This window comes from Bactrocera tryoni, chromosome 3 (assembly GCF_016617805.1).
Source record: "Bactrocera tryoni isolate S06 chromosome 3, CSIRO_BtryS06_freeze2, whole genome shotgun sequence".
NCBI lineage: Eukaryota > Metazoa > Arthropoda > Insecta > Diptera > Tephritidae > Bactrocera > Bactrocera tryoni.
In genome coordinates this window covers 4878739-4906666 of record NC_052501.1, presented here as the reverse complement: position 1 = coordinate 4906666, position 27928 = coordinate 4878739, and the positions used below count along the sequence as shown (strand labels likewise).

The 27928-nt window shown below is 40.4% G+C and overlaps 1 protein-coding gene across 2 annotated transcripts in view; it reads right to left on the bottom strand.

The window, feature by feature from the left end:
* Positions 1 to 27928, bottom strand: part of LOC120772829 (tyrosine-protein kinase RYK) — a 114258-nt gene that overhangs the window by 27360 nt on the left and 58970 nt on the right. For both annotated transcript variants that reach the window (XM_040101635.1, XM_040101636.1), the window contains exons 3-7: positions 16738 to 16865; positions 16163 to 16400; positions 15851 to 16019; positions 15562 to 15722; positions 13523 to 13671 (exon numbers count right to left, since the gene is read on the bottom strand). In XM_040101635.1, the coding sequence (XP_039957569.1) occupies positions 13523 to 13671; positions 15562 to 15722; positions 15851 to 16019; positions 16163 to 16400; positions 16738 to 16865 (845 nt within the window). The remainder of the gene's footprint in view (positions 1 to 13522; positions 13672 to 15561; positions 15723 to 15850; positions 16020 to 16162; positions 16401 to 16737; positions 16866 to 27928) is intronic.

Sequence of the window (27928 nt, the reverse complement as noted above, 5' to 3'; positions counted from 1 at the left end):
AAAACTGCGTAGGTTTTTAGGTTGTGTCTGTGCCACCTGCGCTCACTGCCTTTGATTAATGCAGCGCTTTGTTGCGTCGATGTCTCAACTTTCTTGAATTTTAATTAACTCACTCGTTTCCTCGCAAGTCGCTTAGCAACCACGCTTGCCTATGATGCCAAGCGTTAGGGGGGGCGGGAGCTTGGAATTTATGAGCGTAAGAAAAAACACACCTCAATGCTTTACATGTTTCGGTGCGTATGTTGCGCCAACAGTTCACATCATCCATTTTGTTCTGTACAGAAATTGACTGAATTTTCCTGTGTACGCAACGAGCATGTACCGTTATTTCATTATATTAATGCGCTTGCTTAAACGTTCAACATGCCCTGCTTTACATGGCACACCGGGACGAGGCACATTCAGACACAGATTCAGCTAGGCATGGAGCCACTCAATACCTATGATATATACATATATATAGACAAGGTCTTGCCGGCAATCAGGTTGATTTACAAATTTCTTTAATGAGGCGACAACATTTTTAATTAGCACACCTGTTATTTCTTCGACATTTAACTGAAGTAGTGCGGGCATGTTTGCCGCGGTTAATGGCTTGGAAGCGGCAAGAGGCCCTCCTTTAGTGCTATATTGCATTGCCATTGCTTTCTTCTTGCTCCTTTCAGTTGAAGTGTGTATGTCTGTGTGTGTGTGTGTGTAGGTAGCTGCTATTGAAAGAAAGTGCGCTCTGGTGTCGGCACGTTGTTGCGTTGGCTCATAAAATTAATTTGCAACTTGTAGTCGCCCTGCCACAAAGCAAACTACTGCTGCCTCGCCAACCCCAACTATTGCTGTTCAGGTAATGAAAGCCATTACTTTGGCAACGTGTCTGTTTCTTCGGTAGCATATCTGGCGCGGTGCTGCAATAAATGTCGCTACATACAGACGCAGCAGTAATTGCGCTATTCCAAGAACGCACATTAATTCTATGTCACCAAAATGTTGCTATTCTTAGCTACATTTATCTTTGTACCCTTATGCATGAATAACAGTTATTCGTAGCACATATTCAATTGTAGTTTGCCTCGCTATACAATAACACACTTATGAGCTTTCACTTACTTCACTTATAGTGTGTGCTGGCAACCCTCTGAGCTGTAATTAGTGGTGACCCAACATACTTGCACTCTTCCGGTAGAATGCTTTCTTGCAAAGAGAGTTAGGTTGGTACATTTTTGGAAATGAATTTCGAAAACTCTCATCCCTGGAAACAATTGTTAACTATGACTCTTGTTGGCTGAGTTCATGTCGGCTCTGAAACTCGTAGCCGAATACTCTTTTTATGCGGTAATATTAATTCTTGGCTCGTATATTACATATCTGGCTGATTAGGAAAGGTACTTGACTTCACCTTTACTTAAGGATATTATTTGAAAAAATATTTTTGCCTCATACGGAGCTCACTATGGAATCCAAATAATATGACGAAACGCAAACGTTTATATTACAAAAGTTATCTGATCAAATACGACCCGAACTGGCAAAATTACATTTTTTCCGTATTTCAATACAAATCCATAAATCTGTCACCTGCAAGATAGGCTACTTTGTTTTTGTTGTAGCGACAGATAAGAGAAGAAGAGATGGCCAGATAAAAATCCCCGGTCCATTCCGGTTACTGAGAACCGACTGTCATTGGTCTGTGCATACACTTGTTATAGGCTTAGGTCGGGATTGTCTTGGGTGCCGTCAGTGCCTTTAGCGATTTTAGGTTTTTTCGGTTTCGTTTTGTATTTGGATGATGGGTTTATGAATTTCGGGCTCTCATCTAGTCTAGCAATAGGACGCTACATAATCAAATTATTAACCAAAATATAATCAAAAATATATTGAGTTGATCCATAAGAGGTGTTGACATTCTCTATTTTCTTTCCGATGCCAATGCGACGATTTTCAACCGCTGTTTCTTTAAATTCTTCGATCGTTATCGATTCGTTATCGTCATTAACAGGAAAGTTTCTCATAACTTCATGGCCTACACCAAATGCTTTTTAACACTCATATAGTACTTGTGTTCGCGATAAAGAAAACTCCCTATTACACTTCCTCAACACTTTTCAATGATTTCGTAATTGTGATTTTATTGGAACCACAAAAGATCAAAAAAACTCGTTCTTCAACTTTTGTTCCATGGTAGAAATCGCTAGACAAAATTTTCGCGTCGTAAACATCCAGCTGCAAAATACAGAATATAGTATGATAAAGCGATAACCCGAACTAGTTCTAGAATCCGAAGCATAGTTAATACCTTGACGGCTAGGAAAGATTAAGAGAGAGCTTTTACTCAATTTGAACAAAAAGCTCAGAACAGATGAAAGTCTCTAAGATGCAAAAGCAAGATAACCAAGCAGATATGGCCTAAATATGACAAGACAAAAACAAAGGTCTATACAATAAGGTTCAGGAAAGGTATATAGCATGTAAACAGACTTACAGCAACTATGACGGCACTGGCCACCTGGAGAAGAAGCCTTAAAAATTGCCTAACATTATTTGCTGCAGCTGCAAACAAGAAGTGGACAAGGAAACAGTTGAGCACTTTCTCTTTGATTGCCCAGCCCTATCACAAACCCGACATCGGTATCCCACTATCCACTTGGAATACTTCAGGTACCGAATCTTGAATGATTGTCTTCAAAAAGGATAATGGATGTAAGTATTTTAATTGCGAGTACGAAATTCTTTGAAAGTAAAGGTGAAACGAGATAGTAAGGTTAAAAAGGTCTTACTCGTACGATAGTATTTTAGGTCTTATGATAGTATATCAAAGTGATTACCAGCGATAAAAATCATCAGACAAAGTATTCGCGTCGTCAATAAACAGCTACCAAACACATAATAATTGACTTATGGAGATCAACCTTCAACACGAACATGAAAAAGGTTGCACCAATCTAGGTAAAACAATTCTATCGATATAGTCCGAGTCAAATTAGATAAGATGGTACTTGGGAGGACCTTCCTATAAGAAAACCTTATAGACTTATCAATAAAGGACGTGATACAGAAAACGTATTCCACGAGTCTACAAAACATCTGTTGTTTTTAGTGGCTTAGAGCGAACCATGGAGTTTAGTTTCCACAAACAATTCAGTTGTGTTAGTTTGCCATTTCAGTTGGCTACACTGTTTCCCTTACGTTTATGGTCTGCAATATCGAATTTTTGTAGCTTGTGGCAACAAACTTGTAAATGTTCCCCAGCAGCTGAAAGTCATGTTTCAACAGATGTAGCATCAACACACACCGCACACACAAGAGTTTAGAGATCAGCAAACAAACGGTAAATAGTGGCCTAGCGCCCTCTCTCATCAACTGCAGCTACAATATGCGGCTCAAGTGGAGCATAATGCTTTTCTTGTTTTGGTTTTTGTTTTTGCTTTGCTTGCTTTGCTGTGGCGTATACATTCTTTCATTGTTGCTGATAGATACCGCAATTGCATCAATTTCAATTGCTCAAACAATGCTTTCCCCCATGCCAGCTGCTCCGACTGCTCCAACTGGTACTGCAATTACTGCTTTGATTGTTGCTATTGTTTGTGTTGTTGTTGTTATTGTTTTTATTGTTGTCGATGTTATTGTTCTTATGGCTAAGTACATATTTGCCGGCTTCTTTGTAAACTGGAGCGTATGCTCCTTTCCGTCGGTCGGTATCTTTAAATGAGCCGCAAATACACGCGCTCCAGAGCGTCTGCATTTAGTATGTCCATATGTGGAGTAAGCGGAAGCGGGTGAAAGAGAGCGGAACAAGTGCTTACTAATGACACTGTGGCATGTAGCCGTGTGATTGTTGTTCCCATTTAACTGGCTTCCCCCCGGGGGCTAGCAATGGTTTATGGCTATGCTAAGTCACTCGCTCGCTTCTATTCACTGTTATGCGCTCGTTGTGCTCCATATGGTTTCGGTGTTGCTTCGCACCCGCTGCACGCTGGTTGCCTTCCAAACTCGGCGTTAAACTCCTGGCAGCCATTAAAGCAATTGCCAGCGTTTATGGACTGATTTAATAGAAAGTAAACGATGTGAGTTAATGGGGAGTATAACAAGTGCCGAACGCACGTTGCGCACCAACGATGCGAATGGCAAACGAAATTAGCAGCAGGGTGGTGGTGGACAGGCTGATTACACCCATGCATGCCTGGCTGTTGTATTCAAAAAGAACAATTATGTAGTACATTACTGTTTTCTCTAATTTCGAATCCAGCACTTCAATACTCAGCCGAACTGAAAGTGTCCCCACCGCCTGGCGCGTCGCAGCACACACACTGCTGGCTTCGGCTGAAATTCATTTAATTCCCTTCCGGCCGGCTGAATGCCAAGTGCTTCAGCGCGCGCAAGTGACTGCATGACCGACCGTGTGACGGACGGACGGACTGTCTGTCAGCTCGAATGCTTGTTTATAAACGCATTTCTGTGCATGTGTGAGTGTGTGGTTGAGAGTGAGTCTGTCAGCTTTGGAATGCCAAACACTGTGCCGCCGTTGCTCGATTTACTCGCCAAACAATAATAAGTGGGTCGCAGCTAACCCCCGGATTTGTTTCGACGTGCCGCGCCGTTCATACGTTGCCTCCGCAGCCTGCGTTGTTGTTGTAGCGCGCGTTCAGTTCGTTAACAACCGCTATACACCAGCTGCCAGCGGCAGGTTGACAGCGCCTTTGATGCTGTGGCTGTTACGCGTTTTACCATTATTATTATTGCTGTTGGTGTTGTTGTTCGGCTGTAAATTTGCTGTTGCTAGGAGATAGCAGGAGCGATGAGTTGGTCGCCCGGCATTCAAATGGCTCGCCGGGGCTTGCCACTGCGCTCTGGTTGAAATGCCTCTGCTTTCAATTTTTTCACTTTGCATTTCATCCATTTTTGGTTGTTGTTTGCTGTTAATGTGTTCGGCATTTCAGCAATAATGACAAGGGTTGCAATTGAAGTCTAAACAAATATAAACAACATTAAGTAAACACGTCGCTATGTGTCGTTATGCCAGCTCATTCATTGACTCGCACTCATCCACTTCATCTACCCCATCCACCACTTGCTCTACCCCCGCAGCAGCTGTAAAAGCCAGCCGAATACTAGCATATGCAGATATGAAGGTGTGTGTGAGTGCCGTCACGCGCATCCTCTCCTGCATTTAGTCATCGTGTCTGGGTTGTTATTATCCTGTAAGTTTATGAGCTGCAACAAATTTCAAAATGTCAAATTAAACATTGCGACACATGCCGGCACCGCCTCGCCCCGCCGCCAGCCGGCAGCTGCCAATAAATGCAGGGTGCAAACAAAAAGTTTAATTTTAAGCCGAACTTTGATTTTTAAATGTGCTTGATTGCCTGGATGTGCATATCGGTCGGTGTTAATTACACTGCAGTGCCGCTGTGTTGGCCGTGCGATAAGCAATAATCAACACACACACGCACGCACTCATGCACTCACACAGATAAATTGTGGAAATATGGAAATGAGTTTGCACTAATTGAAAACGATTTTAATGGCAACAAGCTGAGCATTGTTGTGCACTTTTCTCTAAATCACCCAAATAAGCGGATTAAAATTGAAGTAAATCTGCCAATGCGCAGGGGGGCACACAGCAGGGCATACTACAGGGTGTTTCAACAAAATAGTTATTCCTGTTTATTGCAGTTAGTATATTAAAGTGGCTTCTGACAGACCCTGGATAATGTATAAATTATTGATGAATGCGTTTTAAAATTGCCACTTCTTCTCTGCTATTTCTTGCGCTATTGAAATCTGGAATCTAAACTGAAACTTTTAACCCGCAAAGGGTAGTTGGTTGAAAAATCTAAGCGATTTTTATACCTTGAACAGAGTATATTAAGTTTGTCAAGAAGTTGGTAATACCTAAAAGCAGACCCTACGAAATATGTTGATAAATGATCAGCGTGACGATCTGAGACGATTTAGTCATGTCCGTCCGACTGTATACATGCGAACTAGTCTCTCAGTTTTTGAGAGTTCGATCTCAAATTTGGACAAGTCCGTTTCTTCCCAAGAAGCTGCTCATTTGTCGGAACGGCCAATATCGGACCACAATAACATATAGCTGCCATACATACAGAATGATAGGAATCAAGTACTTGTATGAAAATCTTTTTAATTTTATGAAATATTTTCACGAAAGTTAGCGAGGGTTATAGAATTTGATCGAGCCACTATAACTATTGCACTCCCCTACAAACAGAACAATCAGAATCAAATTTTTGTAAGTAGTTTTTGCTCAAATTCATATTTTTTATGAACGATTCAAATGTCCGAAGAGTTTGAGTATTTCCATGATGAAAAATTTTTGCCTCGGTCTAAGCGCAAAAGTCAGGCATTTTGTGGCAATCGTTCACTTCAGTTTGATCAATTGCTGTCGGTAGCGTTCCCCAATAATGGTTTCCTCGGTTTTTTAGAAGTTAGAAGATCATTATAAGTCACAATAATCACTTAAGTCGTGCTACCTTTGGCATGTTTTCTCTGCTAGAGCGTGTTCATCATAAACTTCAACCAAAATGGGATTACTTTCGGCTGAAGAAAAACGCTCCGTAAAAACGATTTTCAGGCACAAAGTTCGGCATATTTGAGTGAAAAGAATTGTTTTTGTTCACGTTTAATTGAATGAAATTTACTGAAAAAGTCGGACGAAGATATTAGCTGTCTAATGCATTTTCGGAATATTGGAAAAATGGACTAATATTGTAAGTTTTATAAGTTGCGCCGTCTCTTGCAAAATCGCATTTAGCTATTGATCCAATACTAAGAAAACTTCGCATTTTTTCATAGAACTAAACAAAGTTCCTCGCATTATTACCTCAATTATTTTACGTTAAAGGAATCACATTTCATAATGGAAAGACTTACGTCAGAACCACGTTTACAAATCGTCCAACTTTATTACGAAAATTCTATAAAAAACTAAACTTATGGTCAACATAATCGGCCTACTGAGCGAACTATTCGTAAAACCATCACCCATTTTGAGATCTAGCATTCCTTACTGAATAATAATGCTACGGCTGCTACTATGCCGGTCTCTTTCGACCAATTCAGCGATTTTATCGCAATTTTCGACGACAGGCCTTCCGGAGCGTGGCGCATCTTCGACCACCTCTACACCAGAACGAAAACGTTGAAACCATCGTTGTGCGGTGGAAATGGAAACTGTATCGGGTCCATAAACTGCACAAACTTTATAGGCGGCTTGAGATGCATTTTTGCTTTTATCGTAGTAGTACTGTAAAATATGCCGTATTTTCTCTTTATTTTGCTCCATGTTTGCGACGCTATAACTTACGAACGACTTAAAAGAAACGACAATCAATCAAACACGTGTTAGCGCGTGAAATGAGCTTTCCAAAAAGGTATAGCATGACCCGATGCGACGAATAAATTTTGAACTACGCGCTTTCAGCGCCAACTAGCGAAAATACCGCAAGACTTTTTTGACTAATATTTTACCGAATAAAGTATACCAAGCATGCAGTGAATAAAATATTGCAGCCGTAACTGAGAGTGTATACGAAGACCGTGGAAAGTCGATTCGGCGCCGTTCGCTGCAACTCGGACTGACGTAAGGAACGACTTTCGCATTTTACGTCGAGATCTTAAATTGAAAGTGCACAAAATACAGCTTGTGCAAGAACTGAAGCCGCTCGACCTTCCCAAGCGATATCGCTTTGCTCTATGGGCTCTTGAAAAGTTCCATGAAAATCCGACGTTCTCGAACAAAACTTTGTTCAGCGATGAGGCCCATTTCTGGCTCAATGGGTATGTAAAGAAGCAAATAAGCAACCTGAAGAGATTCAAGAGCTGCTTGTTTTTTATCCAGAAAAAGCAACGGTTTAGTATGGTTGGCGGTGAGCCGTTGAAATCATCGGTCCATATTTCTTCAAAAATGATACTGGTGAGAACATAACCGTCAATGACGACCGTTATCGCGCCGCGATAACCGACTATTTGATGCCTGAAATTGAAGCTCATGATCTTGGCGACAGTTGATTTCAATAAAATCGCACACATCGCATCAATCAATGAATTTATTGAGAGAACATTTCGCTGAGCACCAAGATCCTGTGATATCACACCATTAGATTTTTTTCTGTGGGGATATGTACAGTCCAAAGTCTATGCGGACAATCCCGCTTCGATTCAGGCCTTGGAGCGAAACATTACGCGTACCATTCGCCAGATACCAATGAAAATGCTTAAACGAGTCATCGAAAATTGCAATCAACGAAAGGACCATCTGAGACGTAACCGCGGCCAACATTTGGAAGAGAACAACTTAAAAAAATAAGTGCCAAAGAGTGTTCCTTCGAAAGATAATAAAAAATTCCCATTAAATTTACGTTTCTGTTTGTTTCTCTAAAAAACTAGGGAGCTTCGAAATGAATCATCGTAAAATGGTTTTATTGAATCTTTGGTAATAAACTATTACTCGCATTACAAGTTCTAGATGATGACCTTAATGTTCCATTAGCAGATACTAGTAAACAATTTCGTATATTCTTTTGAGCCCCAAATATAGTTCAGTATCCCATGTTCCCAATGTGGACAATGCAGCATGACATGTTTCGGTTTTGAGAAAGATTTAGCGACCTTAGTTATGTGCTTATAGCTATATTGCAGTATCAGCAACGGAATTATACTTGAAGCTATATGGCCTTCATATGGTTTAAAGTATTTATTAATTTAAAGAGAAAAAAATCGCCCAAACAAAAAGAATCAATGGTTTCTTGCTCTGCATTTGCTTAATAACGAAAATTCATGAAACGACAGACATTTATATGGTTTCTTCATATACTATATAATGTATATGTCTGGTATATGAAAATAGGAAATGCTTCGGCAACGGATTCTACGACTTATCGAGCAAAGTCAATTCAGTTTTGCTCAATAACTGCAGAGTCACCGGCGCGAAAGAGTCCATTAGCGACCATTAAAAGCCAACAAATTGAAGAAACTTCAACTAAAACAGTAACTTTGCATATTAAATAACAGCGGATTTAGATATTATGTAAGTGAATATTTTGTATTGCAATAACAAAACCAACAACATTGATTTTAAAGTACTTCATCTTATAACTGTTGACTGTGGCAGACGGAGTCTTCCTTGTGGATCTCTAATTGATTTCAGCTCAAGTGCCAGTCAAAAAGAAGTAGGAGGCTTGGTTCATTAGAATTACTTGGGCGGCTGTAGGTGAGGCAAGCGATGGGGCACTAATTGCAAGGGGCACAGGTGCACATAAATAAATAAGAGCAATTGATTTTCCACTGTCCATAAATATTATATAATCTGCAAGGCAATTAGTTTTACGGAAACTCCGTATAGAAATGTTTTGTGCATTCACTGATACAACAACAACAACAACAACAACAATTAATGTGAAAAAGTTAATATTTATGGCAACGAGGAGGCATGAGGCAGAATTTATTATAATATACTTCTTAAGCAAAAAGCGGCACGCGCATGTGTGTGTGTTTGTGTGTTTAAACTATTTTATTTACGTTTTTAGCCTTGCAGCAGAGTGCACGCTGCTGTGCTATCCGCAATTCCAACTAATTTCCACACAAATTTCAGCGATTATCTTAGCCACTTTGTATGCTTTGTGTATGTGCCACAACACAAGTTGCAACATCAGCAACGGCAGCAGACAGCAGCATGCTCGATCTCACTATCTGTAAACGCTGCGTTTTGTTTCGGTTTTGTGTACGTGCAACACGAAGGACATAGCATACAGCCGGCAATTTCCCCACACACACACACGCGTCTGCAAGTGTGTGTGCGCATAATTGTAGCTACTTTTGTTTATGCTCCAATAGCTGAGAGCAATATGTGGGCTGCATGCCTTTGTACGTGTGTGTGTGTATGTGTTTTTATTATAGAGGGGGCGAAGGAGTTGGGCTCCACCGCCTGTTGTGGGACTTATCAGTTGCTGCAACAACTTTCACTTGCAGCAACATCAACAGTAAATGTAACCGCAGCAACAAAAGCAACGGCGACATGCAGCACGACGCTTAGTTAGTTGCTTGCCCCAAATAGAACTCGTCTCTTTATGCCTTGCCACAACATTTATGTGTCGTTTGTGGCAAAAGACAAGTGGGTGTGCATGTAATTCTATCTAGCGTAAATGCTCTAGCCATGCTTGTCCATGCACTAGTGGATGTGTGTGTGAGTATGAGTGTGTGTGTGTGTCTGTCTGTTCCGTAGATTGGTTGGAAAGTGTGTCGCTCGTTGTTGGCTGCTTTGTGGCACATTGCAATGTAAATTAAAAATATAATCGTCTCATAGTTTGTCATGACGTTTGCCAACGGCAGTTATAGCCAAAAACAAAAGCAAATGACACTGACAGTTGCATGCATGCACACAACACCGGAATAGAAATATAAAAAAGCAATAACAATAATAACAACAACTAAAATTACAGTACTTTCATGCTGCAGTATTGCTTTAGTAGCTGCAATGACATTTGCCGTTACGCTGCTAACCGCCAAACGTTTTCGTTTATGCTTCCATTTTGGCGTCCGAAACGCCCCACCGAGTCCCTGGTCCGCTTTGGCGCCTGCACTTAAATGGGCCAGGTCCCAGCTCGGCTGCCGTGGCTGTTGCTGGCATTGGCACGCTGTGCTTGCTTGCGGTTGAGCTCGGCTGTCAGCAGCATGCTTGCCGCGCCGGCTTTTACTCTTCATTTTCATTTTCCTTTTGCTACCGTGTGGCGCTGGCTGGCTTATCTAAATGCGACCGGTACACATGCACGATAATTCAGCCGCAATTCACCCCTTCCTCGGCTGCATAAATGCTGGTGCAAACACCAACGCGTCGCCCAGCGGCAGACACAGACACAGGCATACAAATACAATATGTAAATGAATGCCGGTTTAGTTGTCCTCCTTTTAGCTGGCAGCCAACAGCTGATGAAGTTGAAAAGGTAATGCGTCGGCAGCAGTGAAAGAAGCTTTTCATCTGCTCAGCATTTGTACGTTTCCCTTGGGTGTGTTTTTCCAAGAGAACGCGTACGGTGGGCCGATGTAGACGAAACTTCGCAAATACCTCTTCCGCGTATTTAAGTAAAAGGGTTTCTACATATTTCTAATCAAACTTCAACTTATTTTTTTTCATATTTATAATGAGCTTTAATTGACGAATATGCACCATTTGGGTCGACTACTTTCTGCCTTTTTCCGCTAGAGAGAGAGTAGAGAGTTCGAGGTCAGGGCTATATGGTGATACATCAAAACTTTCCAGCCAAGCTCTTCCAGTTATTGCCGAGTCATCAAAGATGTGTGTGGTCTAGCGTTGTTCTGATGGAAGACTTTCTGTTGATCAGTTATGGCCGTTTTTTCGATTGCATGCTTCAATATCATCAGGTTTGGACAGTAAAATGTAGAATCAATCGTTCGACCAGGCTGGAGCAGCTCATAGTGGATGATTCCTTTCCAATCCCACCAAACACTCAGCATAACCTTTCGAGGCGTCAAAACTGGCTTTGCGACCATTTGTTGAGCTTCATCACGCTTGGACCATATTCTTTTTATCCCATTATTGTCGTATTTGATCCACTTTTCGTCTTCTGTTACCCTTTGTTTCAGAAATGGTTCAATTTGATTTCCTTTCAGCAAAGAATCGCAGATGTTAATCCGGTCCATTAAATTTTTCACAGACATTTCATGTGGTACCCAAACATGGAGCTTCTTTTTGTAGCCAGCCTTTTTTAAATGGTTCAAGACCTTCCCTTTTTTATACAAAAATTTCAAAAGATAGCGAGTTTCTTTATTTTTTTCATTCATTTTTGAACAGCAGTAACTGTTTTTTTTTTTTAATTTCTTTTTGTTAAATGAAGGTTAAATTCTAACCTTTCCAACACTACTTGGTATGACACAATATGATTGGTAGCATTGAAGATATTCGACTGCAAAAACATTAATAGGCAAAATACGAAAATACTTTTTCGACTACCAAATATTTTAAAATTTCTTAGTTTTCATACAACATTCGTTTAGATAATGCTTTATTTCAACTATCAGAAATTTTAATGAAAGTCTTAGACAACAAAAGTATCCTTTTATAAATATCGAAGGAGCGAGAAAGTATTTTTGATTGGTATAAGTTCTTCAAAGGGGGTCGAGAATGCGTTGAAATAATCGAAAAACAGCGTCACGTGGCGTTTGTGAAACAATGCTTTCCGATTACCAGCATGTCATGAAAACTACATATTACTATTAGCGATGAGTTTTGGGTCTTAACTTACGACCCGGAAACACTGTATCAATCGACCAAATATCGTGGAAAAGGTGAGCCGAAGCCAAAAAAGTCACGTCAAAGCAGGTCAAAAATCAAACTTAACAATTTTCTTTGATTATCGAGGTATGGTGCACTCCGAATTCTTTCCGATTGCCTAAACTGACTAAAAAAAAACTAATTTTTGAGTGTTATGCGTCGTTTGCGCGAAGCTATTTGCAAAAAGGGGCCGGAATTATGGGCCGTCAACTCTTCGTTTTTGCACCGCCGCATACTGCATTGATTTGTTAACAAGATGTTACTATTTTTTCTTATTCAAGCTTTTCGTCCCACTGTGCAACGGCCGCCTTGCTACGTTGCCACTAGTGCGCTTTGCTATGCCGTGGCGGGTGGGGTTGTGGGTTGGCATGTGCCAAAGATAATGTTCATATTTATTAATGCCTTTTACAGTTCGCACACCCTCCACATAAGTGCTTGGATACTTGAATGCTCGGTTGCTTATCAAAGCGACGGCATACACAAGTTTATTTTTTATCTCAAAAGATGATGTCGCTTGAGTTTGGTTCTACAATTTCGTGCCATTTAAGGGGCACGCCGATAGGAGGGGGCGGGGGCAAAGTTGTTTGCCACAACTGCCGCCAATTTTGCATTTTCGAAGGCGTTTCATTTGGGATTCACATGAAAGTTCAATTGCTTGCGGTTGTCGTATTATGATTGCATGTTGTGCCTTTTGTTTGTGTTGTTGTTGTTGTTGCAATTGTGTTGCATAGCAAATAAGCGAAATAAAAAATGACAAAGTAATGACGATATTCGAATTCGTCACTGCCGAATAATTGTTGTTTTTATTGCTGAAACTGGCGCAGTTTTTGTTGCTATTGTTGTAATTATTGTCATGATGTGAACACGTGTTAGTGACATAAAACGCGGAAATTCGCTCAAAGCTGCAAAGCGTTTTTTCGTGCTTCGAGTGGCGTTTCGAAGGATTTGCCGCTAATAAGAAATTACCGAAATCGTCGTCGAAGAGGGTGTCCCGCCAACAAACATAAATTGGCTGTGGGGTTGCTGGGGCGCATAAGCACATAACAACATGAGTTGGGCTCAAGAAAATATTTTCAAATTAAAACTAAGATTTGCTGTCGCGACACACTTACCTCGATATTGTTGTTGTTATGGAAAATTATGCATTGTGTGTGTGTGTGTTTGTGTTTGTGTGGGTGCGTGTTCATATTGATATGGATATTATAGTTTCTAAGCACATACCTGTGTTAGCTGCGACGAGGCGTAATAGGATATTCTCGAGGGACAGATCGACTCTGGTTTGGAGTAGATTGTATCGCCGATTTGATCGCCGCCCACGGGCAGTAGAGCGGTCGCGTAGGGTGAGGGTGTCGGCGTGGAGCTGCGAAATCCTGCAAAGAGTGGCAAAACAAAATTCTGAGTACATTCTTTATATGTCTTAGTTATGTGCATTTATGATTTGCTGGCACATGGCAAACGACCCAATTTCCTACGTGATATGTGGCGCGAGCGAAATCGATATTTTAAAGTCGAGAATTTATTACACAGTTGGAGGAGTGCCAAGTTCTAGTGGATTGAACTGTGACACAGTTCTGCTAAAATATATACCGTTATTCTAGAGTGTGGTAAAAAGTCATTGGAGCATGTATGCGGCTAGCTCGAAATTTGAATTTTTATTTTTGCATCGCAAATACCAAGAGAGGTTGCCTACATTTCGGCGTAATAGCAAATGACAAATAAGCAAGTGTTTCGATCGTTGTGGATGCTAAAAGTTGTAGGTGAAATTTCGGCAAATTAGAATAATTTGAGAAATGCTAGTAAGAAATTATTTCGTTCGATTTGGCTGTGCAGAAGGCTAGAAAAACTGAGAATTTGAAATCCTCTTTTTTATTTCAATCAATTTTGATACTGAATTAGTTTTCAGCAGCAATACAGAGGAATTTTCCTGGCGATAAAATAGTAAAATATCACTAAGAGTTTTGACTAAAGAATCAAATTTTAACTGAAGTAAATTTTGGAGACACTATAGGGTTGGGATGCCAGTTAGGTAGCTGTTCATAAGAAAGGCGGTACGAGTCGGGGTGTTGTCGTGGTGCAACTTCCAATCGGCACTCACAGAAACACGTCGCGCAAAAATGTATGTTCTGGCTCTACAGGTGCTCGAAGACAACTGACCAGCCGCTCGTTCGTTAGCTAGGAATGTCCTCTACCGAAGTACAGTCGCGACGGAAGAAAATCAAACCGTGTATTTTAAAATGGTTCTTCGATGAAGTGGTTAAAGGTGTGAATAGTGCTTGTGGCTTGTGTTTCCCTGATTACATTCTAATAAGTTTGGTCTCAAACGTGTTCTGGAAGACCAATCGTCGAGTCCGACCGACGTGTAAGAATTGTTACGATTACTCATAAGATAAATATATACCGAAATGGACCCGGATTTTTATTTGTCCAAGGACTGCCAATACGGACCCATGCCTCGAAATTACTTCAGGAATGCTTTCTGCCGCTAAGACAACAACAAACTCCTATGTATTTCTGTTACTCAGAAGCTAAATATGGCGCGAAAAATCAGTTGGTACCATATAATATATGTTGGTTACCATATAGCTTGGTACATGTATATAAAAATATGCTGGATACATCGGTGTTACACGAATTAAAGAAATCCATTTCTGAAGCGAATTGTTAATGTTGATGAAAAATGTGTCACTTACGATAACGTCAAGCGAAAATTTACGTGATCGAATCGCTGTGAGCCTGTACAAACTTTTGCCAAGCCAGAATTAACTATCAGGAGGGTGTTATCATATGTTTGATGGTTAATTCGGACCTGTACTGTCACCAGTTGGGCAGTTTTAAGTCAGCAACTGCCCAGATGTGACCAGCTTTTTTCATTTACTTACATTGAAAGAGACTCGCCAGAAGCTCAGCCAGCTTGGTTGGGATAATCTTTTGAATCCAGCTGATAATGTGAACCTGATCAAGTGATTTCTTCCTGTTCCTGTCCTGTCCTGGTGAATTATTTTTCTGGTGAAAAATCTTATAATTCTACTTGTCTTAAATTGAACCTTTATTTTAATGCAAGATTAATTTGTATCTTTTTGTCACCCCTAACACCCTTCCTCTTTAGATGACACTATAAGCAAAATAGTACTAACATTCGGACTTAGTCTCCGAGTATATTCGTGTTTGGGATCATAATATACCTATTATGCTCCTTTTTTCAACCGGCTGCTAAACCTAATCATATCTAGTTGCCATATGATTTAAGAAAAGTTACTTACTGTCAAAAATGTTGCAAGACTTCTTCGACTCCGATGGGTACTTATTCAGGCTAGCGATAGTCGCATAGGAACCACTGTTCGCGCTGGGTGGACGCCCCAACGGATCTAGGCGTATGAAAACGTTTTGATGGCTGCCATAAGCGGCAGTAGTAAAGCTGGTACTACAACAACAAAAGTGGCGAATAAAAATAGTAAAAAGAAGAATTTGCGATTAATTTCATATGAAAAATGCATTTGCGCGCTTATCAAATGCGCGCACCGCTCCCCCCTTCCGACGCCCGATACTTACTGCAACGAGTCCTGGCGTATCTGCTTGCGTGCGCGCACATACATGGCTGACGCAATCAAGCCGACGACCAGCACCAAACCGAGCGCACAAGCCGCAGCACCCAAGAGCGCGTGACCCGGCGACGGCGCTTGGGCGGGTGCCGCTGATTGATTCGGAACAGGAAATAAACCTAAAGAAGAGTGCGGCGAAAGGTAAGAGAAAAATTGCAAATGCGCGATTAAAAATGCAATGACGTTGCAAGCAATAAATGCGTTGCGCGTTGCACGAATGTGCATAACTGGATTAGGCGAGCTGGGTTGGTTGGAGACTTACCTTTGAGGCAGATTTTATTCCGTTTAAAATGCAATTTGGTGTCATTAGTGCGCGGCGGACCGCTCACGAGCATATTGACGACGAGCGGTACCTCCTTATTGCCATTCCCCGTGCACGGCAGATGCACCAGAAATGTCTCAATCTGCTGTGGCACATAGCCCTTGTCGGGTATGCTGAGCGTGGGCGCGGCCAAAGCGGTCTGCTCGTGCTCGTAGTCGATTGTGATGGTGTAGGGCAGCTGAAGGCGCGGCGCATGAGGGTACCAAATACCAGGCAGCATAATTTCGTTGGTGGTTGGTGGATGACATTGTTGTTGTTGTTGTTGTTGTTCGTCAGTTGCGTACGTGGGTGTGTTGTTGGCGAGAAGGTTAATGGAGTGCAAATTAGATTTTGAGTGCTACGCAAGTGGTATTGGTGGCGGTACTGCCAAACTCTGTGGGGTCAAATGCAGGCATGCGTCTCACACACACACACACACACACAGATTAACACATGCCTGCGCATGAACACAGGGTTTGGCAGAAAAATATGCAATGTGGAGGGGGGTCAGCAAGGAATATGACTCTTTTACTCACCGGATACGGGGTCAGACTCTGCCATGAAAACTCTAAATCATGCACATCTGCTGGCACCGGCACCGTGAAATGCATGGCGTATGTGTTGATGGTGCCCTCGTGCACATAGAACAAGTCCGCTTCCAAGCCTGCGTAAATTGTTGGCGTAAATCGGTCAAAAGAAAGAAAAACGGAGAAGAAAAAAGCGAAAAACAGTTATATAAAATATGTTTGCTCGTATGTTGGGCATTAAAACGCAATTTAGTATTGTATCAATTTTCAAAGAAATTTCTGCACTTTCCCCCTTTTTGATTATTTTTCCATTTTTTCCCAATTTTTTGCGATTTTTTTCGCGTTTATGTTGATATTTTGAACTTTCTGGCATGCGGTAACCAACACTACCAAGGGACCGTTAGCAACCCCTGACACTGCTGCACTCCAGCAACTAATGTACACAATTTCGCTCCTGCCGCCGGGCTTTGGTGGCTTTGATCTTGTGCCGTTTGCAGAGGGCGAAAATGCGTGTGCGTCTTCGATTCGGAAAAAATGAAGGAAACGCCATAAAACATTGAAAAAATAGTAAAATACTTTTTTTATTCGACGCTTTGCTGAATGCGACACCTTCATCATCGCGCAATCAAATTTCATTGCTTTGTACTTGAAAATGAATTTCTGGCAACGGGACTATATGAAAAGCATAACACGAAAATTGACTCGCTCGCTTAGCTGCAGCGACAGTATCGCTTTGTCGAGGGGTGAAAACACTTTGCAATTTATTATTAGTCTAGTAGTGGCTCTATTTGTGAAGGAAGCGGGCAGCGTTGTATGGGATACATGTGAAAAAAAGTATGCGGCACTTTCACGCACCTTTTGGCTAGGCATGGGGGGAGTTTTTTCTCGCCACTTTTTTATTCTCTGCTTGTCTAGCGCTTTACTGTTTATTTCTGCCTTTTCACTTTTTTATGCCAATTGTATGAATGACTCTATTCAAGCAACGATTTCTTCTCAAAAGCCTCTCAATTGCATGCTCATACATACACATACACCTATGCATAAGTACGTGTGTGCGCAGGGCGTGTATTCCCATTTGTAGTTATATAAATGCGATTTCACTTCAAAGTGAGGGGAAAATGGAAATAAATTGCCTTGCATGTGTAAATTATGAAAGGGATATACCGCTGCCACACACACACACATACACACAGAATCATAGCTGCACGCATTTTTCTAGCCAAATGTAAAGCTTTTGATATTAAAAGTTTAGTTGTGTGAATAGCCTGATTTCTTTGTCCCTCCCCTTTTAGCTTTTACTTCGAGGTGATTGCGAACATTTAGTATTGCGGTCACTTATCAGTTCCTATTTTGAATTGTGCACCTTTGACCACATTGCGGGACCCACAATTACTTTTAAAAGGTGTGTTTATTGCCTATTTTATCGGGCGATTCAAAGCCGTTCGATAAATATTTCAACGGAAATGGTAATTTTTGTAATTGTAACAAGAACTATTACCAGTTGGAGCTATAAAATTAGTGAGAGAGTTATATTTATTCTAAAAATCGTTTGTGCAATAAGAAAATAGCCTTTTGTATGGGAGGGACTAATTATAGAGCTTTGGTGGAGTGATTATGTCGACATCAACATTCTCCAAATGCACCAAGTAGGAAATGTTTTATTACATTCGGTTTCTTAAGGGGTTATATTGGTTCAGGGGTTTCAAAATTGATATTTTTGATTGTCTTATTAAATTCTACAACCCCTCTAGAATATGGTAAAAAATTTTCAGGTTGACCCAAGTAATAGTTTCGGAAATACAGTCTTGAGAACTTATGCGCTCGAGGATAGCTTTAAACGTGTTTTTCTTAACCAATCTTCATGAAATTTTTTACAGATCTTTGAGATATATTTCTTAAAGACTTGGACTAAGGATTTTTTTCCTATCGCGAAGTTTTAATTGTTTTGTAAAAATGTCTAAAAAAATCTAATTTTCACACAAACCGTATCTCGAATTGGCGTGAACATCTTACACCTTGTGTTTCGTTCCGTTATCAGTTATACGTTCCTATCGACAACGGAACTCAAGAAGTCAGCTTAAATTTTTAGCGCAGGGAAGGTGTTTCTCTTATGAAATAACGGAAAGGCTTTACGCTTTTGGTCAAGAACTTAATTTTCTTCTGGATTTTGTGAGACAGAATCGGTATTTTCCTATAAGATAGATATTTTCAAATTAGTAAATTATGACTACTAATCGAGAAAAGACCTATGTAAGATATCAATCTTGATAAAATCTTAGCTTATGGATTGCTTACCTACACAAGACAGACAGCCTAATTACAAGTATAAAGTACCTCTTATTAAAAGGTTATATCCACTTTTGAGTTTCAAAAAATATTGAAAATATTCTACGAAAGCTTGAAGCCTATCCGGAAAAAAGTTTCGGAGATATACGTATTTGTAGGAATTTTTATGCTTAGTGTAATCGGCTTCCAAAAATTTAAATGTGATTTTTATAGAAAAATAGCTTACAGAGTCGGGAGGAATACTTCATTGGAACAATCTTCTATCTTTCTCTATTTGGCTACGAAAATCAGCCAGCATCTTAAAAGCAGAAGTACTAGATGATAATACAAATACTTAGCAATACAGTGACAGATTAATACCAGAGTAGCTAACGATTGCGGTATGCTTTAAGCTCTCTGGCAGGTCAACAACAATTGTCCATAATTCGGATAACGAAAAAGTAATTGAGTAGGCCAGGTCAGGAGTTTCTTTACAGCCATCCGAAGCGGAATTAATACAATGCTGGAAACTATCAAAACAGACCTTTTGAATCAATAGCTCAGCTCATATGGAAATTTATAAACAAATGCAAGATAACGAAGCAGATATGGCCAAAGTATGACAAGACTAGAACCAAGAACTTTTTAGATAGGTTCAGAACTAGTATATGCAGACTTACAGCTAACAGGGCACTAGCCACGAGTTTGCACTTGAAATGGGTCTGCCTTATAGCAATATTCGCCAAAGCTGCAAGTTATAGGAGAACACGGAAACTGTAAATGCCCAATGCTAACACAAACCCGACGCAGAATACTTGGACCCCATCCGGCAACAACCCTTGAATGGCTGGCCTAATAAATATAAATAGTATCAATAAGTTTGAGTTCAAAGTAGTTTGGTCACATAATTCGTTTAACCGCAACGATGAAATGAGATAACAAGACTACGTGTATATAGTCTTATGATTATGCATCAAAATGGTGTATCTAGCGCGAAATAGAGCTCTAGGTGGCAGCACTCCTGTCTACCTATGTTACCTTCCTGGAGCGAACGACTTGAAAATATCATAATAATTTCTTAGATAAAGGTATTTGTCAGACAATGATTAAAGGAATAAGGGTTTTGATAATAATATCGATTTTTTCAGAAACTCTGAAGCGTAAACTTAAAAAAAAAAAAAAAAATATTTTTGAGTTGCCGCCTTTTAGTCAAATATCAAAATTTTTATTAACTCTTTGATCATTGTCTGTATTCGATATAATAATTTTTGAATTTGAGATAATTTTTATGCAAAATACTTTTCCTTTTTAGAATACAAAGATCTTCAAAGCGACTAATACGTTAAACTCAGTAAATGCAAACTTTTTTTACTTATTGATAGCATAGAAATCCTTTTAAAAAATAAACAATTAACTTAGAAGATTACTTAAAGAATATAGTTGAAATAGTGGCCTGTAGATCCCGTCTAGAAAAATATGAGATTTACGTCTAATGTGTTTAAATATTTTAAAGGAAATAGTCAAATATTCGTTTAGCTTTATATTATGCATATTTACATTTTGTAGAAATAAGTCTTCAAACAATGTAGCCACACTTTGACATTTGAACATTAGAATGTCATCATCAGTCAACTAATTTGGCGAGCTATCCAAAATGTACACTAACAATTGCCCCAAAGCAGAGACTTTTGACGTAACAAACTTAATTTTGATTGAGACATTACGAATTGTAGCGTCTTATTCGCATTTATTACTCCTCATTCAACGATTACAGCCAACTTAAATCCATTCGCATCATTTGAATCCAATTCAGCGTCTTCCCCTTAGTTGCTTCGACCCCGATGTAGGGTTGCATTTGCGTAGCTGTCATTTTATTAGCTATTTAAACTATGCTTAAAGTACACTTAACCGCCATAAAATTGGCCGCGGATACGAAGTGTTAAAAGTGAAGGTCTGCCAGTGATTGTTTGCAACAGCTCATCCACAACGGCTCCGCTCTTCCCACCACCAAGTAGGAGTGCACTACGCACGCAGCCGAGCATGAAAGCATCAAAGCGTCAATCGAGCCGACAGGGAGAGAGAGAGAGGAGTTGTGTGAGTTAGGGAGCATAATGAATGCCGGCGAATGCGTTGATGTCAAATGCTCGCAATATCTTCTAAATGAAAACTGCTTAGAAAACTCATTTTGCGTCTTTGTCAGATGCTGCTAACATTTAAGTGTCTTTTTGATGTGCGACATTCTGCTCTTGCGGCCGGGGTGCAGCGGCGGGTGAAATGGAAAGAAAATTGCGCGAGCGTGTGTGCTTGTACTCAGACATACAAACAACAAACAATGTTCAATTCCAATATTTACTCGTCCGTCGCCCGTCCATCTGCTGCTTGGGTGACTTGCTTGACGGCGCTCTGTGTGCGCATCGTGGTTCGGTGGAGGCGTCGCGTCTTTGTCGCTTTGTAGCGAACGAAAATGGTTGCGAGCGTTTGGGGAGCCGGTGCGTTGGCTGTGTTGTCTTTGGAGTAGTGCACTTAAAAGTAAAAGACGTGAAATTAAATTTCTTTGCTGCATTATTCACTCATTGGGATCATTGCTAATCCATTCGCTATTCGCAATTGACAAAAGCGTCTTTCAAACGGCGACATAGACAAAGATAACGAGAAGACACAAGAAGACGACAACGACTACAAGACAGACAGGATATTCGGGTTTGGTGTACAACATAGCTCACACTAGCAGCAGCAGCAGAGTTCTTCTGGGATGTGGTAGTAAGTGGTGGGTTGGACGCTTAGACGAGAGACGACCAACTCGTTTGTGCTGTTGTACAGCCGAAAGACAGTCAACAAGGTTCTTTGACTTGTGTAGTTGACACTACATCTATTGCCACTCCATTCCGGCTGCTTGACTGCGCAACTACTTTTCTGGAATGGCAAGTTTGGCAGGAATCCTACTTCTTAGATTTCGTAGCCTTTAAGCCATGTGGGCGGACGCTGGTCTAAGACTGTTTAACGTACTGCCACTTTGATATAATATGCTTGCAAATATATCGCATGATTTTGTTTATATTCTCAAATGACAACTATTGAAAGCAAAGCTACGATATTGAGGCTCCGAAAGTCCAATATATACTAAAACAAGAAAAAACGTTAACTTCGGTAGTGTAGACGCGAAATACGCTTCATAAATAAAAAAATTTAATGCAAGAACTTGATTTTTGCCTGGCAGGTACTATATGTGGTATAGTGTACCGATTTAACCAATTTTAAGATATATTATCATATAACTTTACTGGTTTTAATCGATCCAATAGTGGTCCGCTAACAGCGGTTCTAACAAATTAGCAGATGTGCAAAATTTTAGATCGATATATCAAAAACTGGAGAATTCTTTTTCTTCTTTACTGGCGTGGACACCGCTAACGCAGTTATAGCCGAGTTAACAACAGAGCGCCAGTCGTTTCTTCTTTTCGTTGTTTGACTCTCATTCGAGATCTCAAGTGCAGAAAGGTCTTTCTCCACCTGATCCCTTTATCGAAGTGGGGGTCTTCCTTTACCTCCAGCGAGTACTCAATCGAAAACCTTCAGAGTTGGAGCCTTGCAACCGGACAACATGACTCAGCTAGCGCAGGCGTTGTCTCTTGATTCGCTGAAATATTGGATAGTCGGAAAAGTCTTTTCGCATTTCTAATCAAACTTCAACTTATTTTTTTTTATATTTATAATGAATTTTAATACATTCCTTTTTTATACAAAATTTCAAAATATATCGAATTTCTTCATTATTTTCCCTCATTTATGAACAACTGTAACTTTTTTTCATCTTCTTCGAATTTAATTTTTTTTGGTTAAATGAAGCTTAGAATATCACGTTTCGAACACTATCTATCACTATGACACAATGTGATTGGCAGCACTGGGGATATACGACTGCAACGACATCTATTGACAAAATACGAAAAGACTTTTTCGACTAACCGAAATGTAAATTTCGCCATATTTCTCGTACAGCTCAAGGACCATAAATCTTCTGTAAACTGTTGTCTCCATCACTCCTAAGGCCAACCCATCAGATGATGTTATTGTCCACGCCTCCGCACTATTAGTATACTTAGCACGACGGGAATGATCAGAGCCCTTTAGAGTTTGGTCTTTGGCCTTGATATCAAGAGATCAGATTACACATAAAACCAATAATGACAACAAATGGAACTAAAATCAGATTTGACACCTATGGAAATGTTTCAAAACACCAAATGGTTCGATGGCTGCAACGTCTTTTCTTCTAATTTCTCAAATCCATGACTATTAAATGATCTTAAAGGTCCCACGCGTGAACTTTTATTCATTTTAACATACATATATACTGGTCAACCTTTAAAACAAAAGTACTTATTGTACTGTATTATTCATAATCAATATTTTGCGTTTTCCAACAGCACGGACTACATTAAGTGGCTAGACATTGCTTATTGGAAAACAAAACTTGAAAATTGTAAAATTTATATATTAAATCAATATTATTGGAGAGCAAATAAAAGGCTTATGATTTGTTGAGTTTATAAATAATGGAAAAATAGCTTTTAAATAAATAACCTTCCTACAACAAATATTTTTATTCCAGTTTCTAATACAGTTAGGTTTGAAAAATATATGTGCGTATATTTTATTAAATTTATGAGAGGAATAAAGTCTACAAAAGTGCGTTCAAATCCCGCAAAACTGTTTTAATCCTATTTCAGATTTCAATAGGGTTTTCTAAAATGCGCGATAAAAAATTGAAAAATTTGTTGCGCTATGCGGAAGATACCAAAAATGTGGCGTCGTGAATGGAGCGCGCTGCATTCGGACGCAACGAAAAATGTATCAAAAAATGAAATAAAAGAGCCGAAAGCGCGGAACAACTGCGCGAGAATTCAACCAACCAGTCGAGCAAGCAGTCGATTCGACGGTTTCGACGTCGAATGATTTCGAAACAATTTTAAATCCAATTACGTGCTACAGAGGAAAAGCATTTGCAGCGGGGAATACAAAATAAAATAAAGAAAACATTAAAATAAAAAGTAAAGTATGAAAAAACGCAATGAAAGGGGGCAAATCGTATACGCGAGTACAGCACACCAGCTTGTATGTCAAGACAAAAGTGAAATGAGAGCTCAGCCTCATGCCTCATGTCGTTAGCCATATCCGTGGCGCTGCGAGTGTGGAGCGCTGCAAACGCATGTTTAACTTGTGTTGAAATGGACGCTGAGCGGCTTTGGTGGTCACACTATTGGCGAGTACTTTGTGCGGGCAGTGTGAGACCGTCAGTTGCTGTACGGATTTAGGGATGTCGATTTACACCGAAACATACTCAAAATCCTTGTTTGCCCCAAAGAGTGCTGATTTTCCTACATTTACTTAATGGAATGCCTCTAAAGTTTTTTGTTTTTCGCTTGCTACTTTTTCCATCGATTGCGGCTGCGGTGCGTGTGATCTGGTGCCTCATTGTAGCTCTTTGTCTACCATTTCAGCCAGTGTATGTTCAACTGAGCGCCTTTCCCCAATGCCGCTGTGTAGGCGTAGAAGAGGATTACGGGTGTGTATTTGTTTGTACACTCCATTGAATTCACTTTGCTCGTCGTTATTTGCGTTTTTGCAAAAATCAAAGCGGATAAAAGCCAACCCCGCTGATGAGACTGAGAACTCGAACGCAAATAAACTGAAACGGAGGTTCACAAACAAGTGTGCTCCATCACAGAAACACAGAAATACATGCACCGGGCACAACGAGGTCCTTTGAGTTGTATAGCTAACGGATTATCGTCGCCTAGTGGTGCGCTCAGAGAGTGGTCCATGAAAGTAGAGTACTAGTATTGATCTCTACAAGGATCCCAGTGGGTCTGTTTTTGTTAGTGAAGTTTTGGTGAAGCACGATGAGGGATTACGGGTGGCGTTTAGGAATTTCACTGTGAAAGAGATCACTAAGAGGTGGGGAAAGTATCTGTAAAGTTTGTCTACAAATTTGGAACTGAACATCGACTGTTATTGTAATTAAGGGCTCATGTCGATATAATGTCCAACAATGCTTTTGGAACTTTTTATGAACCCAGGCATAAATCTAAGAAGCCTCCTAAACGAAACATCAAAGTGGTGCTCGATGACCAAATATTTCGACATATTTCACTGCACTCACAGTGTGGTCCATTAAAGCGGAGTACTAGCATTGATCTCTACAAGTCCTCCAGTGGGTTTGTTTTTGATAGTAGTGCAGAAAGTTTAAGCTTTGTGAAGATTATGTGTGAGGCTTAGGGAGCTCACTGGAAGGAGATCACTAAGAGGTCCGTTGGTTATCCGTAAAGATTGTCTGCAAATTAAGAATTGGTGATGCTCTTGAGACCTAGACTGCTATTGTAGTTAAGCGCTGGTGTCGATGTAGTCTCCAACAACGTTCTTGCTTGTTGACCATACATTCCGAGATATTACACTAGACACTCATGAACCAGTTCACGTTTAGTAACTAGATATATATATCTTTTATAACCCCACCAAATACTTTTCTCAGTGCATGCAACCATTCTGCCAATCTTTCCGATTTAAGCGCTGCGTAAGCTTGTGAGTCAATTCGCGACAGTCATGTGATCTATTTGCCATGTCGCTGTTGCCACAGCTGAGGCCACAAGGCAACCAAATGCAGCTTAAAATGCGCCATGAGTAAACGGGTGTAGGCTGATTAAGGGGTATCAAGCATGGCTGGTGAGAAGCACCGCATCACACTTTTCGTCAATGCTGTTGGCTGCCATTATGAGCGTTCAAGTCCAAGTGTTATTAGCCACTTGTGAACTGTTTCACGTTGGAGCCAATAAGTGTGGCTTCCCGCCGCACACCAACGACGCTGTTGCAGTCACCGCCGCCGGCATGCCACGCCGTGCCAGCCAATTGCGTTGTGGCCTCGTTCGGCGCGCAGCTCTCAAAGGCTCGCTGCCGAGTGGGTGTGTGGGCGAGTGAGTATATGGTTGTGTGCTTGTGCGGTTATGCGAAATATGCCAACTAGTCGTCTGTGGCATGCCACTTTAATTACATATAGATACGTACTCCACATACAAACCAATGCGTATGTTTCTATATAATTGCATTTATTCGCAAACACACGATTCCATTTGCATTTTATGTGTGTGTGTGTGTGCTTTGTATTTGCTCGTGCTTTAAATCAGCCGTACGCCTCACCGCCCTTAAAGCGAACCACCTATTTTTATTCAATAACTGGCTGACTCGCAAATTTCGCTTAATTGCCTTCGTTTGACCTTTGCGTGAGCGCGCTTTTTACCGATACTCGCCGCTGCCCCGCCAACCGCTTTCCTGCCTTTAATTGTGTAGAAAGCGTTAATGAAGGACGCTCAAGCGCACAGCCAGTAAATTGCATGCGCACACAATCAACCACACAACAACGGATATAAATATATATATATATGTATATATAGTATTTCTTATATAATAAAATATATATACATACATACGTTCATGCTTGTTAAATGCTAACGAAGTAAAGAAAAATTATTTGCCAGCAAATTTTCTTCAATTCCTTTGATTATTAATTTAAATGAAGCAGTCAAGCATTCACACAGCAAGAGCAACAACTCACGCAAGCGTGCAAAAACCGCACCCACAACCGTTTCCTCCGCGCCTCGTTTCAGCGCTCGCATTCGCCCTTCAACGCTCGTCCTGGCGTTAGCCTTCCGCATTGCTTTCTTTCCACAAGCCAAGCCAAGCCAAGTGTCCTAGAAACGAAGTAAGCGAGTCTATACAAAGGAATATAGTACACTTGTTGTTGGCATAAGTAACTGTGTGGCGCTAACAAGCAGGCATATATCAGGCACATCAACAGGCTGCTTGCCAGCCTTCAGCTACTCTCTACCCACCGACCTGCCTCACGAAGGCCTCCTTCTTCGAACTGAAGTTCTCTTTGCTGCCTTCCCGTTCATCGTCGCTTCGCATCCAACTGTTGTGTGTGTGTGCTTTGCACAGCCGTACAAATTTAAGTAAATGAAATAAAAGCTCAGAAAAAAGTTGTAAACGGAAAAATGTTAAATTAAATATAAAAAGGTTTCATTTAAACGTCGACAACAATAATAACAACACAGATGGCAGGAGAGTCAAACGCATAGGCTCTACTGTTCCGGGCTGTGTTGATCCATGCTTTGCTGTGCTGTGCGAATGCTGTGCGTATACTGTGGAATCAAACAAATTTAAGCTTAAATAGTTGCGTGCCCCTCTCCATCATTCGGCTGTAACGAACTTCATGAAATAGAAAAAATATTCGACAAAATAGAGACATCTTGTAAGGTTTCTTCTGTGTTTATAAGTCTTTGGCAAGTAGGAAACACAAGAAAACGTCGAATACCCTATAAATACATATAATCGAACATCGTGACGAGTTTAGTGGATTTAGTCATGTACGTCTGTCTGTTCGGCTCTCCATCTGTACATACGTAAAAATAGTCCCTTGGAAGTTGAGCTAACAATCTGAAATTTAGAACACGTTCTTATCTCTCCAAGAAGCTGCTCATTTGTTGGAATCGCCGATATCGGATCACTATAGCATGCCATACAAACTGAACGATCAAAATCAAGTCCTTACATCTTTTCTCATTTAACAAGATGTCTTCACGAAATTGGGCATAGATCATTGTCCAAGGCAGGACTCCAATCTCCAAATGTAATGGGGTTTTCAGTAAGAGCGCTACTTTTTTTAAATACAATAAAAACGTTTTGGGATATCAATGAAATTCTTTATTCCTGTGAAAGTACATTCCATACCATTATGTATAGAGGTCGATTTCTTTTTCATGGCTACTACGCTGAACCCAATTTTCGACGGTCTTCAAGCATAAATCGGCCGATAATGCTGCAATTTCACGTTTCATATTCGTCCGAAATTCATCAATCGTTGCTGGATTGTTGGCATAGA